At 44.5% G+C, this 14,575-nt stretch overlaps 1 protein-coding gene across 3 annotated transcripts in view; it reads right to left on the bottom strand.

Moving 5' to 3' along the window:
- Positions 1 to 13,352, bottom strand: part of NUP214 (nucleoporin 214) — a 94,713-nt gene extending 81,361 nt beyond the window's left edge. For all 3 annotated transcript variants that reach the window (XM_026514203.4, XM_048223415.2, XM_026514204.4), the window contains exons 1-10: positions 13,182 to 13,352; positions 10,743 to 10,938; positions 10,009 to 10,160; positions 8,506 to 8,704; positions 7,762 to 7,832; positions 6,532 to 6,595; positions 5,972 to 6,075; positions 3,960 to 4,066; positions 3,058 to 3,124; positions 53 to 179 (exon numbers count right to left, since the gene is read on the bottom strand). In XM_026514203.4, the coding sequence (XP_026369988.2) occupies positions 53 to 179; positions 3,058 to 3,124; positions 3,960 to 4,066; positions 5,972 to 6,075; positions 6,532 to 6,595; positions 7,762 to 7,832; positions 8,506 to 8,704; positions 10,009 to 10,160; positions 10,743 to 10,938; positions 13,182 to 13,349 (1,255 nt within the window). In that variant the 5' untranslated portion in view covers positions 13,350 to 13,352. The remainder of the gene's footprint in view (positions 1 to 52; positions 180 to 3,057; positions 3,125 to 3,959; positions 4,067 to 5,971; positions 6,076 to 6,531; positions 6,596 to 7,761; positions 7,833 to 8,505; positions 8,705 to 10,008; positions 10,161 to 10,742; positions 10,939 to 13,181) is intronic.
- Positions 13,353 to 14,575: the final 1,223 nt, after the last annotated feature.

Raw genomic sequence — 14,575 nt, 5'->3', positions numbered from 1 at the left:
AACTATGATTAGAAAGATCACTTCTGCACTGAGCCGCACAGGCCATACTCACTGATGGTGATTTCTACTTGGTTAGTATAGTCGATGGCAACTCCCACGGGCAGCGAATCATCACTCTTGTCTGTCACAGGCAGTTCGGCTCGACTAGAATCCTCCAGGAGCCAAGATTCCCAATTAATCTAGAAAAAAGAAGTAGAAGATGAAATGTTATGTTGATTAGAGCTTTGCATTGGTTCTCCCATTACTCAAATAGGAGAGAATAAAAGGCAAGTCACTTGGTTTAGATTTACGTGTCGACTAGACTCTGAAATCCAAGAAGATGGTCTAAAAAAGCCACAAGCATCCTAGCAAGTGAGCGGTTAATTTTCCAAATCAACCTATGTGTTCCTGGTATACAAGTGCCTGCCTTGTGTGTAAGTAATCACTATCACGAACACTTTCCGCGGCCACCATCCACCAGGAACCAAGCAGCTTCCTAAAAATGGTGGATGAACCAGTTACCAGCTGCTCCTGGAGATGTGGGAGCGGCTCCTGCGGTCTGGCGCGCAGTGTGGCTTATCAAGCTGGCCAGATGCCCTATGCTCACTTGTCCATGGAGAGAATTATCCTTAGTTCCTGTCTTCTCAGATTTTGGCATCAGTTCCTCACACGGACCCCTCTTCCTGCCTTTGGGGTCCTTGAGAAACCCCTAAGTCTTTCCCATAAACTCCCCTTCTGCTTATGTCTATGCTTGAATGGGCTGTATTCCTGCCAATAAATGATTTCTGATTTTGAAAAATCACTACATCCATCTAACTCTCAGTGTTGACCAAAACTGGGCAGCATGAATCAAAAGGGATGAATGCTCCACGAATAACAGAGAGAAAAGCAAAGAGCTGTTTAGGAAAGGGAACATAATCATACTGCATGACTTAGCTATGGTGCGAGTAACAGTCGTATTCATAATAATGTAAACAAAACTGACCTCAACTTTGAAAAACAATCTGTAGACAAAACAAAAAAGACTTAATGATCACTAGAACAGAATGCAAACAAGTCCCAGTTGTGATTTTGCAAAAGACAAGCCACAGATGACAACAGCCAGGAGGTGGGAGTGGGAGAAGGGGTGCTAAAGGCAAGGGTGGGGGAGAAGGCATTCCTCTCACAGAGTAAAAGGTTAAGAGATACCGCGTATGGCGACACCATAAGAAACAAAGGTAAAAAATATTACTTACAGTTACAAAGGAAGAAAAAACACAGAAGAAACTACAATAGTGCTGAAATCCCACTGAGAGGAAGGACGAGGATTTGAGGGCCATATGTGAGCTACACCCTTATCCGCCACAACAGCTGATAAGGCCTAAAATTAATCATCACTAACTAGTGATGAAGCAGATTATTATTTATTTTTTTTAGAAGTGCGGAGGAGCAGAGGGAAAGGGAGAGAGAATCTTAAGCAGACTCAATGCCCATGGGGCTCGATCTCACAACCCTGAGTTCATGATGTGAACCAGAATTAAGAGTCCAATGCTTACCCAGCGGAGCCACCCAGGTGCCCTAAAGATTATTTAGAGATAAGGAGGTAACCTTGAAAAGCAAAAATTTACAGGACGCCTGGGTGGCTCAGTCGGTTAAGCATCTGCCTTCGGCTCAGGTCATGATCCCAGAGTCCTGGGATTGAGCCCTGCAGGGAGCCTGCTTCTCCCTCTCCTTCTGCACTCCTCCCCCCACCCACACCCCACTTGTGTTCGCTCCCTCTCTTGTGTTCTCTCTAATAAATAAATAAAATCTTAAAAAAAAAAAAAAGCAAATATTTACAAGTTAAAATATGTCCCCTCTAAATAGGGCTGGATAAGGATGGGGTAGGGCAGGGGTAATTTTATTTTTTCATTTATAAACTCTTTCTACTACTTGATTTTTTAGCCATGTACATAAGTTATCCTGATGAGAAACAAAAATACAAGTATATTTTAAATGTGTCAGTACATAAAATAATTGTGCTCTTAGGAAACTGTTACTAAAGATAAGCTAAGACTTCACATCAGACTGCTAAACTCTGCCCTGTGACTCCAAAGTGGCCCACCCTAGACACTGCGAGAGCCACGCACTTACAGTGGACTACCCCTACACCCCGAAACGAGGGATAAGTACTAGATGGTTCGAGAGGCATAAGTATCTGTGTGGGGGCTGCACACATTTTTACACTCTAGGCAGAGTTTTAAGAAGAAAAGTTTCCTGGGACACCTGGGTGGCACAGTCAGTTACAAGCCTAACTCTCGGTTTCAGCTCAGGTCATGATCTTGGGATCGTGGGATCGAGCCCTGCATGGGGCTCTGCACGTGGTGTGGGGTCGGCCTGAGTTTCCCTCTCCCTCTGTCCCTCCCCGCTGCACGTGCTCTGTAAGGTAAATAAATAACTTTAAAAAAAAAAAAAAGAAAGAAAAATTTCCCTTTCCTCACGTCCCCCTGTGGTCACTCTGCATAACGTAGCTTGGTTTAGGATGGCTTACCACAATCACCTCAGCCCAACTCCTCTCTGCAAGGAGGACAAGTGCAAGAAAGGAGGCGGGCGCTTACAGACTTGGGTGTTTTTAGCTCTCTGGTGGTTTTTCAAAGTGAAACAGAAAGTACCGCTGGTGAGTCACAATTTGGTTTGATCTGCACGTTTCTCTCCATTAATCAAGGATGGGTTAGAGGCGACTGAACAGAAGGGGCAGGTTCAAGCAACAGGAAGAAAAATAAAGATGGTAAAACAGCACAAGGCAGAAAACCCTTCTCCACACCCAGGTGAGCTCCTGTGGGAAGCTGGTTATACTGCCTGTTCCCACAGATCATGAGTGGATCCAGAAAGGACAGAAGGGCTTTTTATAACAGCGGCAGAGCTGCTGAGTCTGAAACCCACGCCTGTCCAACGCAATGTCCAAGCCACCTGTCATGTCAGCCAAGTGTTAGCTTTGCTCTCACCCAGAAACTCACGCAAAAGGATGTGGCTTCGCTTAAACCTTCTCCACGTAGTTAACTCCCTCCAGAATCTTTCTCAGAAAAGTATCCCATAAAAGCGACAAAGAGTGAAATGTACCTGATCTGTCTGTCGAGCCAGGATGCTGACTTCTGTGGAAGCCGCGGACGCCGCCAGCACTAAATCCCTTCAAGGAAGGAAAGCGGAAGACCGTTAAATTGAAACGTTGCAACGGCTCTAACCCAACTTGAGGTTGGGGCGGAATCCATGAGAACTTCTCGAGACGACAAGGAAGAAGGTGAGGTTTTCTACATGGCTGAAGAAAGGTGAGAAGATTTTAGATGTAAAGCTTAACATCTTAGTTCATACGATAAAGCCCTGGAGACTCAGCCAACTGCCTACGTATTTCTGACGAAAGTCAGAGACATAACAAAATCAAGTCGGAATTTCCAATAAATCTACTGCCCTGTAAACAGAATAATCTCTTGAATTTTTGGAAAAAAGCTTTGCTTCAAGCTATCTCTCTTTCAAGGGGAAGCTTTTGCTCTCAGAGGAAAACTTTTAATACATTCCTCAAATGTCAGTATTGTCGTAAGTTTTCACTGGAGTTATTGAGAAAACGGGTTTTTAAGATTAGTAAGTATTTGACCTAGATAATTTAAGATTGGGGAAACAAGTAGTCAGAGAGGCATTATCCAGCATCAGAGGAAAATATGTTCAAGGGCATCTCAGGTCTCTGTTCTCCTTTCCTACAGAAAAGAATTTCAGGGGCGCCTGGATGGCTCAGTCGGTTGGGCATCTGCCTTCGGCTCAGGTCACGATCCTGGGGGCCTGGGATCGAGTCCCACAGCTTGCTTCTCCCTCTCCCTTTGCTCCTCTGCTCCTGCTCTCTCGCTCGCTCTATCTCAAATAAATAAATAAAATCTTAAAAAAGAAAAGAAAAGCATTTTGAAGTCAGAACAAAGCGATGCAGGTGGGACCCGACAGAGAAAGGAGGGACCCCTCCTGGATTCTCAGCTCACCATTCTTCGATGTAACTGAGGTAGTAATGGTGCTGCCTCTCCGTGCAGCTGCCATAGCAGGGCTCCATGAAGTTCACAAAGATCTCTGGGTGCTTTTCTTCTTTTTTCTACAATAAACAAAAGGAGAAAAAAAAAAAATCCCACGTGCAGTTATTCTACACAGTTAAGGATCTCGAAAAAGAAAACCACTTATAAGAAAATTCACTCAAGGGGCACCTGGGTGGCACAGCGGTTAAGCGTCTGCCTTCGGCTCAGGGCGTGATCCCAGCATTCTGGGATCGAGCCCCACATCAGGCTCCTCTGCTGGGAGCCTGCTTTTTCCTCTCCCACTCCCCCTGCTTGTGTTCCCTCTCTCACTGGCTGTCTCTATCTCTGTCAAATAAATAAATAAAATCTTTAAAAAAAAAAAAAAAAGAAAATTCACTCAAAAATCTATGTCCAAATACACAGACACACTATAAAGGCCGAGTTGAGCAGTCGGGCAATATGAATGGTGGCCACTGACCGAACTGGATTCAAACTGCTTTCTCACTTTCTGGCCATGGGACAGGCACGGACAGATTACTAGGCCTCTCTGATACTGTTTTCTCATGTCTGTAGTGGGCCTGCTGAACTTACTCCACAGGCTGTCTTAAGTGTGGAACAAGATGATACACATAAAGCTTCTAGCCCAGGACATGGAACCTAAGAGTCAATAAACGCCAGAGCTAATATTTTCCCTGGGAAGAGAAAATCTTCATGAGCTCTTGAAATAAGGACCTCAATAGACATATTTTTAAAATTCAACATTATCCGGAGCCCAAGACTTAATAAAAACAAGGCCCTTTTCTACACGTCACTGGCGATGATTAAAAATGGTACCACTGCATCATGACACACACGGGGGGCAAATGGGAGCCCCACTGGTGGGAGATGCATAAACGGCTATAACTTTTCCAAAAGACACTTCGGCAATGTTTTCAAAAGCTTAGCATATGCCACTCAACCAAACTCATTTCTAGGTATGTATCCTAATAAACATAATCACATAAAAGGCACACAAAAGAACACATCACGGTATTCCTTAGAACAGGTGAAAACTCAAAACAACAGTGAAAGAGCTAAAAAAGTTATCTGTTCAAAAAGCCAAATATAGATCGTATCCACTGACTTAGAAAGATGCTTACGATTTACCACTAAGTAAAACAAGGTTGCAAGACAGAATAACTCCTGCAACTTCCACTTTTATTACATTTAGACATTTATTTATGTATTTTTAAACGTTTCCTCTGGACTTTGAAAGCCAGTGCTGATTTGAAAATATAAGCTCTACCTCATTTGCTTTTTTTTTTTTATAATGCCACTGCAATTTAGTGACATTTTGTAGATCTTGTTATTAATGTTCTTCCATGTTTTCACAGTGACTCACACCCTCAGGTCATTCCACTCTCTGCTCAAACGGCTCCTCCTCAGAGGCCTTCGAGTGCCCAAGCCACACGGCACCTCTGTCATCATCTGCCCCATACCCTTCACCGCTCCCTCCACCACCCTTATCACTCCTTGATCTACACTTATTTACTGACTAGCACACTCATCAGAATGTCAAATCCACAAAAGCAAGGACTCTGCCCCTGTCACCACTGTGTTCTCAGCTTTAAAGCAGTGCCTAGCACCCTGCAGGCATTTGAAACATCTGATAAATATAAATAAGTGAAAGAATTTTAAAAATCAAGGTATTTTCTTGCTTTTCTAAAACCTCTTTATCAGGTCAACATCTACCAGGACTCCCAGTTTATGGCGTAAGCAACAGCAACTTTTAGGATTTTTTTTCTCCTTATGACTAAACAGGAGAATATGCCGTAAGCGGACACCAAAATTTTGGCCCCCAGGCCCATGGTGCAGCATTAAAGTTTTACACTTGAAGTTGTACCATCCCTGCCAGCAAAAGAAGGAAACTGAAGCCAAAGCCTTGAACTTTATTAGAGGACCTCTATGACTCTCAAAGGACAAAGATGTCCCTTTCACACACATACCGGGAGGAGAGCCATCACCACATCTGGAGAAGTTTCCAAGGTCCCATCTGCAGCAGCGTATACGATTGTGAAGACGTAAGTACCAATCCACAGCACATCCAGAACTGAAACACACAGACCCTAATGAAGCACCTTATGTTCGCAATAGCTCCCCTATGTTAAAAAAGTAACAGCCCACGGGTAAAAAAATCAGAGTGCTATGGTTTTAACAAAGGTCTCGATTTCACGGACTAAATATAACTCACAAATACAAAGAATTCAAAGCCCAAATTCGTCCCAAAGTAGTATTTTTGGTTTTTGGCAGACTGTAAGGAGGGCAAATTTTGAAATACTAATAAAAAATCAGGGTTCATTTACTGTGATTTACCACGAGACACAAGTGTCTACCAGAGGATTATTGTCACGATGACTTCATTAGCTAACTGTAAGAATGGGAATATTCACTCAGGAGGTGCTAACACTTTCCTGAGCGGACATTTAGCCGCGTCACAGGATGTGAAATTTCTATAATACTGTCACCTCATTAGAGGTCGACCCAGTAAGAAAAGCAGGCGGGTTACCTCTGACAGGATGATCCGACTCATAAAACGGCGGACAAGGAATGACTTTTTTTTCCTGCAAAGTCTGAAAGAGATGGGGGAGGGGAGTGTCAAATGACATAAACCTAAACCAGCGAAACTCTGTCAAATCCAGTCTGCTCCCCCAGACACCACTGTGTTTCATCTTCCCAGCCAGGAGAGACTGAACTCAGGGAAGAGTGAATGACTACGTCCAGGACCCCATCCTACTGAAATCTCCCACAAATGTGTTCGGGCGTAGAGAGAGGATGCCCAAGGCGATACCATACGCACTAGCAAAGCCACGGCCACCAGTAATGGAACAGAGAAGTGCATTATGGTACATTCACACAGCGGACTACTGTGCAGCCATTCCAAAGAATGAAGCAGCTCCATATATAAGACGCTGGAAAAAGAACCCTGATAAAGTATTAAGTTTAGGGCAAAAAAGGCAAAGAGCCGACCAATAACAATAAGCCAATTATCTTTTTACAGGCTGATGCCCTAAAAGGATATGTACCAGATTTCACATAACAACTTTTTTTGCAACAACAAGAAGTAAAATCTTAACCTCAAACCCATACCACTACATTCCCTGCTTTACACCCATGGAGAACAGTCTCTCAAGGAGGAATGCACAGCAACGCAGGCCTTGGTACTGCCTGTGGACCCCTCCTTCCCACCCAGGCTTGACCGAACATGTATGGATTCTTTGTCAATTTATGTTGAAGAATATCTGTGAATATTATCTCAGGATGACCACAGGGAGGGGATGACAGAGTGACAGGGGCATCCACTGTCTTGGGTGCCTACAGTTGGAGAAATTGAACCTTTGAGACGGATTCAGCTAGCAGACAAATAATGCTATCCTTCAACTGTTTTGCTGGAGTGTTTTTATGGAATGGATTGGGAATACAAAGTTAGAGAATGTTGCATAGAGTATGATCAGTGGGTACAGTAGACGTGTAAGCATCTATACACAGACTATTTGTATAAGCATCCAGAAAAGTCTGTAGACTACCACTAAATAAAACACAGAGCGTGCCTCTACAAGGACTACGGGATAGAAAGAAAGAGCTCCACTCTTTCCTGCATTCACTTGTTTACTGATGAAATTTGTTTGAGCGAGCATAAATTACATTTTAACAGGAAAAACACCAATGAGCCCCCAAACCATTCCCAAAAAACAGTGGGTAACTTAAGAAAATGTCTCAAGTCCAAGGCAAGACTTACGGGAAGATACTGGACCACGGTTCCATTCTGCTTCCCCACTGCCAGCTGCTTTCCTTTGGGGCTCCAGCACACTGAGCAAAGAAGAAAATGCTGCCAATTAAGAACTGAAGAGAATGGTGCAAACCAATGAGGTCTGTACTGAAACAGCCACATAATCACCACTTCCCGTTCCTCTGTCAGTCCATGGAAGACTGCGGGATCATCCTTATTTGGCAAAATTAAAAAAAAAAAAAATCATTTTGACGATACAAACCAATTATGATGTATCCCTGGGCCATTAAATCAACTTCTAAAAATGTTTTTTCAATGAAGTATCATCCAGAAAGCTGGAAAGTACAGAAAACTCTATAGTCTTTAGATAAGAAGAACAGAGGTTTTCAAGTATCAAGAAATCATTCTCTTACTCATATTCGGTATTTGTAATGCTTTTCCATGATGGTACAAATGACTTTCAGTGTACCATCCATCGTCCTTGCAGTTCCAGAAGCAAACATTCTCAAAAACACATTTCTAAACCAGCTGTACCAAAATATTTTTTTTCTCCAAAAAGCCCACGCACATTCAAGTTAAATCATGTCTGCTGTTTGGCTTCAAACACCCACTATGGAAATAAAGACTACTCTGCACTTCTATCAGACAACTACAGATACAACAAAAAACCCCATTTGTGTTTATTTCCAGAAATTAATTTTTAAGTAGATTACCATTACTGTATGTTATGGAGTGAAAGCCTTTATTACCCACCAGATGTTACTGCCACTGTGGAAGGGAGAGTCGCACACACTTTCACTGTTTCTGTGATTTGTAGGACAGCAATGCTGCCATCAGCCAGACAAACTGCCATCATGGAGGGAACAGCGGGGTTCCACTTCATATCGATCACCATGCCTCCTGCATCTTTCAAAAGCTTATGATAGGCAAATGGGCGTTTTTGCTGTTTAGCCTTTTAAAACAAATGCCCAGAAGCAAAAATAAATTGATAAATTAATAAATACACAGACATTTAATAGTTGAAGAAAATTATCAAATATGCACGTTTTCTCAAATTACAGTTCCCTTTTCTCCGTGACCATGACCAGAAAAAAAAAAAAAAGAGCTCTACACAACAATCTATTTGTTACAGACAATTTCAACACAACTTTGAAAAATGGCAGTCCAATTATTCTAGCACACGGGAGGGACTGCCAGCAGGGGAAAACACAAAAATATAATAATTGGTAAAAAGCAAAGACTAGATTAAAATCTTGGCTCTGCTTCTTAATAGTGTTGGGTCCTTGGATGTGTAAATTCTTTGGGCCTTTCTCTCCATCTATGAAATGAAGACAACACACCTACTTTGTGAGGCCATGGTACGTACGAATGAGGACAAGGCATATAAAGCACCAGTATAGGACCTGGCAAACAGTCAGTATAAATACTCAAATTACTGACAATTATCATTATGAAACTGCTTGGAATGGAAGAATACAGCCAGAGGAGGTCAGAGACCTGGGATGTAGGAATTTGACTTTTTTTTTTTTTTTTTTTAAGATTTTATTTGTTTATTTGACAGAGAGAGACAGCCAGCGAGAGAGGGAACACAAGCAGGGGGAGTGGGAGAGGAAGAAGCAGGCTTCCAGCAGAGGAGCCTGATGTGGGGCTCGATCCTAGACCGCCGGGATCATGCCCTGAGCCAAAGGCAGACGCTTAACAGCTGAGCCACCCAGGCGCCCCTCTGACACTATTTTTAACTCTACAGCCTTGGGCAAGCTACCTAAGGCTCGCTGGGCTTTGGCTGTCTCATTTGTAAATGAGAAAAAATACCTTGGGGCAAATGTTATGAAATAATTTATTGAAGTCCCTTCTATCTCAAAGATCTATGATCCTACAGTTAAGGACTTTTTTAAAACCCATATTTCGATCTAGAAAATGACTCCAAGGGGCGCCTGGGTGGCACAGCGGTTAAGCGTCTGCCTTCGGCTCAGGGCGTGATCCCGGCGTTATGGGATCGAGCCCCACATCAGGCTCCTCCGTTGGAAGCCTGCTTCTTCCTCTCCTACTCCCCCTGCTTGTGTTCCCTCTCTCGCTGGCTGTCTCTATCTCTGTCGAATAAATAAATAAAATCTTAAAAAAAAAAAAAAAAAAAAAAAAAAAAAAAAAAAAAAGAAAATGACTCCAAGGGTCAACCCAGAAATTTCTAGGTTATGATTCAATACCAGAAAGTCTTTTTAGGTCTCATGTTGACACTACAGTTTGCCAGTAGCTTACCTCATTTGAAAATGTGCGAACATCAAAAAAAGCGATAATGGAACCATATTCACTGGACATCATGCACACGGAGAGTGTGAGGTTATCACAGCTCAGGGCCAGGTGATGTATCGGGAATTTCATAGGAACCAGCAAGCCTTGAACTTTTTCAACTATGAAAACATTTAAAAAAGACAAAGCAGAAGCGTAAGCCACAAGCCCTTTATCCAGGTCTATGTGAAACAATTTTCACATCTACATTGATACCTGGTTATGCAGATAAATCTGTTTTCTTACAGATGTACAGTGATGCATTAAATTTCCCAGATTCTTCCTCACATGACCTAGGCAAACTGTGGCTGTTGCCCTTGTTAAAAATAACATCCTGTACTCATATTTTTGCAACAATGCGTCCTATTTGTTTGGATGGTACTATTGTGCCAACTAAAATGCCATGCAACAAAACCCTCCTCCTAGGGATCCAGAAACCAGGTTCAACTGAGCAAAAATAAAAGCATGGCAGAATGATCAATTCTTCTTCCTGCTGAGCTCAGAGGAACAACTCGCCAAAAGGACCAAAGGGAACAAACAGAAAGGCTTCCAGCATCCTATCTGGAACTTATTCTTCTTAGGGATCAATGTGAAGACTAACAGCAGTTTTAATCTATATACTAGAATGATTTCTTGGGAAGGACACTACATTAGCACTTCGCCACACTCCTCTCTCCACCGTGCAACAAAATTAAGTAACTTACCTATCTTATTGGGATCGTCACCAGGTTTATTTTGAATCAGAAGATTTTTAGTAGGAAAAATCTGCAACCCACTGGCTCCACCAGCAAAGACCAGGCCATACTTGTTGGACACCGCAAGCAGACTCGAGCGTTCCTTGGGCAACTCCTCAGGCGAGTCAAAGATTCTCACCTTCTTCAGCGCTCTAAACTGAAAATCCTATTGTTGAGGGAAGAAACCATGATCAATTCAGGATAAGAGGATATTAAATCATGTCTGTCATTATACTCCAATAGCCCTAATTCCAGTACAACCAAAATAAATATTACCCTGAGGCCAAGGGCTGTGTGGCTCAGTGGTTTTTAAGCTTCCTGTGCATACTGTGGTACGTGGCACAGGATCTTATTAATGTTTACTGAATAAAATAAAGTTTTAAAAATTCTTTCATGAAGCCTTCCTTAACTAATCCAGCTCACACTGATCTTTTCCTTTTCTACTCCTAGTTTATTGTCCTAACCACCGCCCATGCTGCACTTTATAATTCATAATCTTATCCTGTTTGATGGTATGTATTGTTTCACAACCCAGGGTGGTGCTTAATAACTGTTGTTAAATATTGAAAGCATCACCCAACTACAACTACGCTGTTAGCCTGAACTTCCAGTGCAGTACTCAACAAATAATGACCACAGAATGATAACCATATCCCAAAAGAACTGGCTTACTTGCATTAAATACAAAACAAAATTCCATCACAGAAAAGGACAGGTATGGTCAATCTCTTAATATTCAAGACCTGCAAACACACCTAGATGCTATAAGGACACCTAAACACAAGTCCAAAGCCCTAGGCTGTAAGGCCAGGCATGGCTTGATGTGTCTGCCTCTGAGACCTCACCTCACAACACTCTGCTTTCCTCCCACAAGTGCACCATTACCTCTGCAACATCCAGGGCCACCTCCAACCCAGACCTGTTTCGTTTCCGTTTCTTTCAATGCTCATGCTCCTTAGCACTTCAGGGCCTAGGAGCCTTCCCCAACCTCCTGTCAATGCCTGACTCACCCAGTCTTCCATGAATACATCTATACGCTTTCAAAGACAATTTTCAGTGTGTACCACCTCTTCTTAAGAATTCCCTAAGTTTACCAATCACTACATTATATTGTACCATATATGGGTGATTTTATTCAATTCCAAATCTACCTTAAGTCAAGGTGTCGGTAAAAAGAATGTGAATCCCCCTTTGCTTACATTCCCAAAGGGTAAAAGCCAAAGACAGCCTTTCTCAGCCTTCATTTTTGTACACTTGTGGTGTTTTGTACAGGATCCCTAACACAACCCACATAGTAATTTCCTTAGATTTGGTGTTTTACACATAGGTGCTAAAAGATGAACTGAAATACTTCTTAATTCCAAATGAGTAAGGTGACCAGAAACCCACAGCTTTCCAGACGAAACCACACAGGAGTAGAATGAAATTTTCAGTACTTTTGTAATTCTCATCCTGGTACTCCTAAATATCCTATTTGGGACACAGGGGTGTGGAGAGCCAGTGGGATGAACAGGCACAGGAAAGCTTTCCTTTCTGTTATGATCAGTAACTCAAAGGGAGACTTGTCATCTTCCAAGTCTGTGGTTCTGAAACTTTTTCTTCCTTCTGCCCCAGCATACCTGAGAAATTGGCACACTCTCATTGGGTGGCTCACCACTTCGCCCGCCCCCCGCCCCGTCATTCTCAACAAAGAATCACTACTCTAAATATGGGATGGATTACTACTCCCCAAACGCATTTCAGTGACGGGTTCAATCGCCTAAGAGCTTCCCGCAACTTACTCATAACCGTCATTTGGATCACCCGCCCCTCTCTTCAGTTCCCTGACTTTATGCTGATTTCCAATACCAAAATAGTTCTCCTATTCCATTCAACTAAAGGTTTTGTAGAAAAGGTGATGAACCCCGGCTCTGCCTTAGGCGCGCCTGGACCCTTTTACAGAGGTAGTATAGTGAGTGTGTACGAGAGGGTCTAAAAAAACCACCTCGCTTTCAGCCCCTTTAAAAATGTGACTTTGGGTAAGCTACTTCCCCAGCCTCGTTGTGCTCCTCTTTATTAACAACTCCTCATAGGGCCGCTGTGATGAGTACCACAGTGTCTGGCACACACTGAACGCTCAATAAACAGTAATTATTACCACGACTCCGACCACCACATGAAAGTAACTAGGGTAACTCAAGTGGCGCGCACAAGACCAACAAGGGACAGAGGAACTGCATTCGCCGGGGCTACTGCGCCGGCGGCACGGCAAAGTACAGCAGGACGCGCCGGCGAGAACTCTGAACGCGGCAAACTGTTCAAGCAGGAGGCGGGAAGCGGGACAGCCGGCCCCCGCGCGGCGTAGTTCAGCGGGGCTCCGAGGCAACGCCGGGACTAAGGAAGGGAGGGAGGCCCCGGCCAGTCTCTGACCTTCATCTCCCGCTCGGGGATCATGGCATCCATCTCGTCTCCCATCGCGCCACCCTCAGTTGGTCGAAGCAGCCGCCGCCGCCGCCCGCGGCCTTGCCCACACAGCCCAGGCCGTTCCGAGGCCAACTTCCTTCCCTCACCGCTGGCAGCGCGCAGCAGACTCCTCATTTCCGGCGCGCTTCGGTGACGTCACGCGCCCCGGGCCGTCGTGCGGTCGGAGGAAGCTGAGCCACCCTCTGAAGTCGCGCGCTCTCCCGGCTACCGCTTCCCATTGGCCGGGTAGGGGGCGTAGCCCTGGGCCGACGCGCCTACGCCCTGAAGGGCCCAGGTCCCGCCCCCGGCGTCGCGGCTGGGGCGGGCTGGCAGCGTGTTGGTGTGTGTGGTTGTTTGCGCGGCGCCAGCTCCATCTTTCTGCGCTCCTTGTGGCGCTGAAACCCCGCAGTAACCATAGGGTGTACGAGGTTATTAACAGTCCCCGAATGACGGGAGTTAGGAACCTGACAAACATCTCCAGGGGGCAGCTCTTGAGAGAGGCTTTGGAGGTGGGTGTGGAGGAACAGAGGTTCCGAAAGTGGGCGGGTGGGTGGGGTCTCGGAGGACTCTTCGGCTCTAAGCGCGAAGGCTCAAAGGGGCAGGGCAAAGGGTACCAACCATCAGCTTTGTCTACTCCTTCCATGGTAATTTCCCGAGCAAGAGCCTGGGCACTGCGCAAAACACTTCAGACGTGTTATTTAAGCTCCAAGACATCCTAGCTACTGAGGGGTTTATCGTTGTCATTTAATTGATGAGAAATTAAGAAAATTCCCCAGTGCCCCTCACTCGCAAAGTGGTGAAGGCAGGATTAGAATTCAGTTTGTCCGGATACGTTGATTGATGACAGTTCTCCGTACAGGTGTTTGTATCGGAATTATAAATGCTCTAGGACAGAAATTCTTAATCTGGAGCCTGTGGGTTACCTGGGGGGGTATTTTCTGCCACTTACTGTTTGGTTTTCAGCAAATTGCTTATCTGCTCCAAGCCTGCGTCTCATTTAAAAAAATTTTTTAAAGATTTATTTGAGAGAGAGGGCATGATGGGGGGGGGGAGAAGCAGACTCCCCACTCAGGTGGGCTCCCTCCTTGGACCCCGAGATCATGACCTGAGCCAAAGGCAGACGCTTAACTGACTGAACCATCCAGGCGCCCCCCTGCTACTCATTTTTAAAATAAGGATAACATGCGGCGCCTGGGTGGCACAGCGGTTAAGCGTCTGCCTTCGGCTCAGGGCGTGAACCCAGCGTTATGGGATCGAGCCCCACATCAGGCTCCTCCACTATGAGCCTGCTTCTTCCTCTCCCGCTCCCCCTGCCTGTGTTCCCTCTCTCGCTGGCTGTCTCTATCTCTGTCGAATAAATA

This window comes from Ursus arctos, unplaced genomic scaffold, assembly GCF_023065955.2.
Source record: "Ursus arctos isolate Adak ecotype North America unplaced genomic scaffold, UrsArc2.0 scaffold_18, whole genome shotgun sequence".
Taxonomy (NCBI): domain Eukaryota; kingdom Metazoa; phylum Chordata; class Mammalia; order Carnivora; family Ursidae; genus Ursus; species Ursus arctos.
Note: the sequence above shows the minus strand (reverse complement) of the source record. Positions and strands in the feature narration are given on the sequence as shown.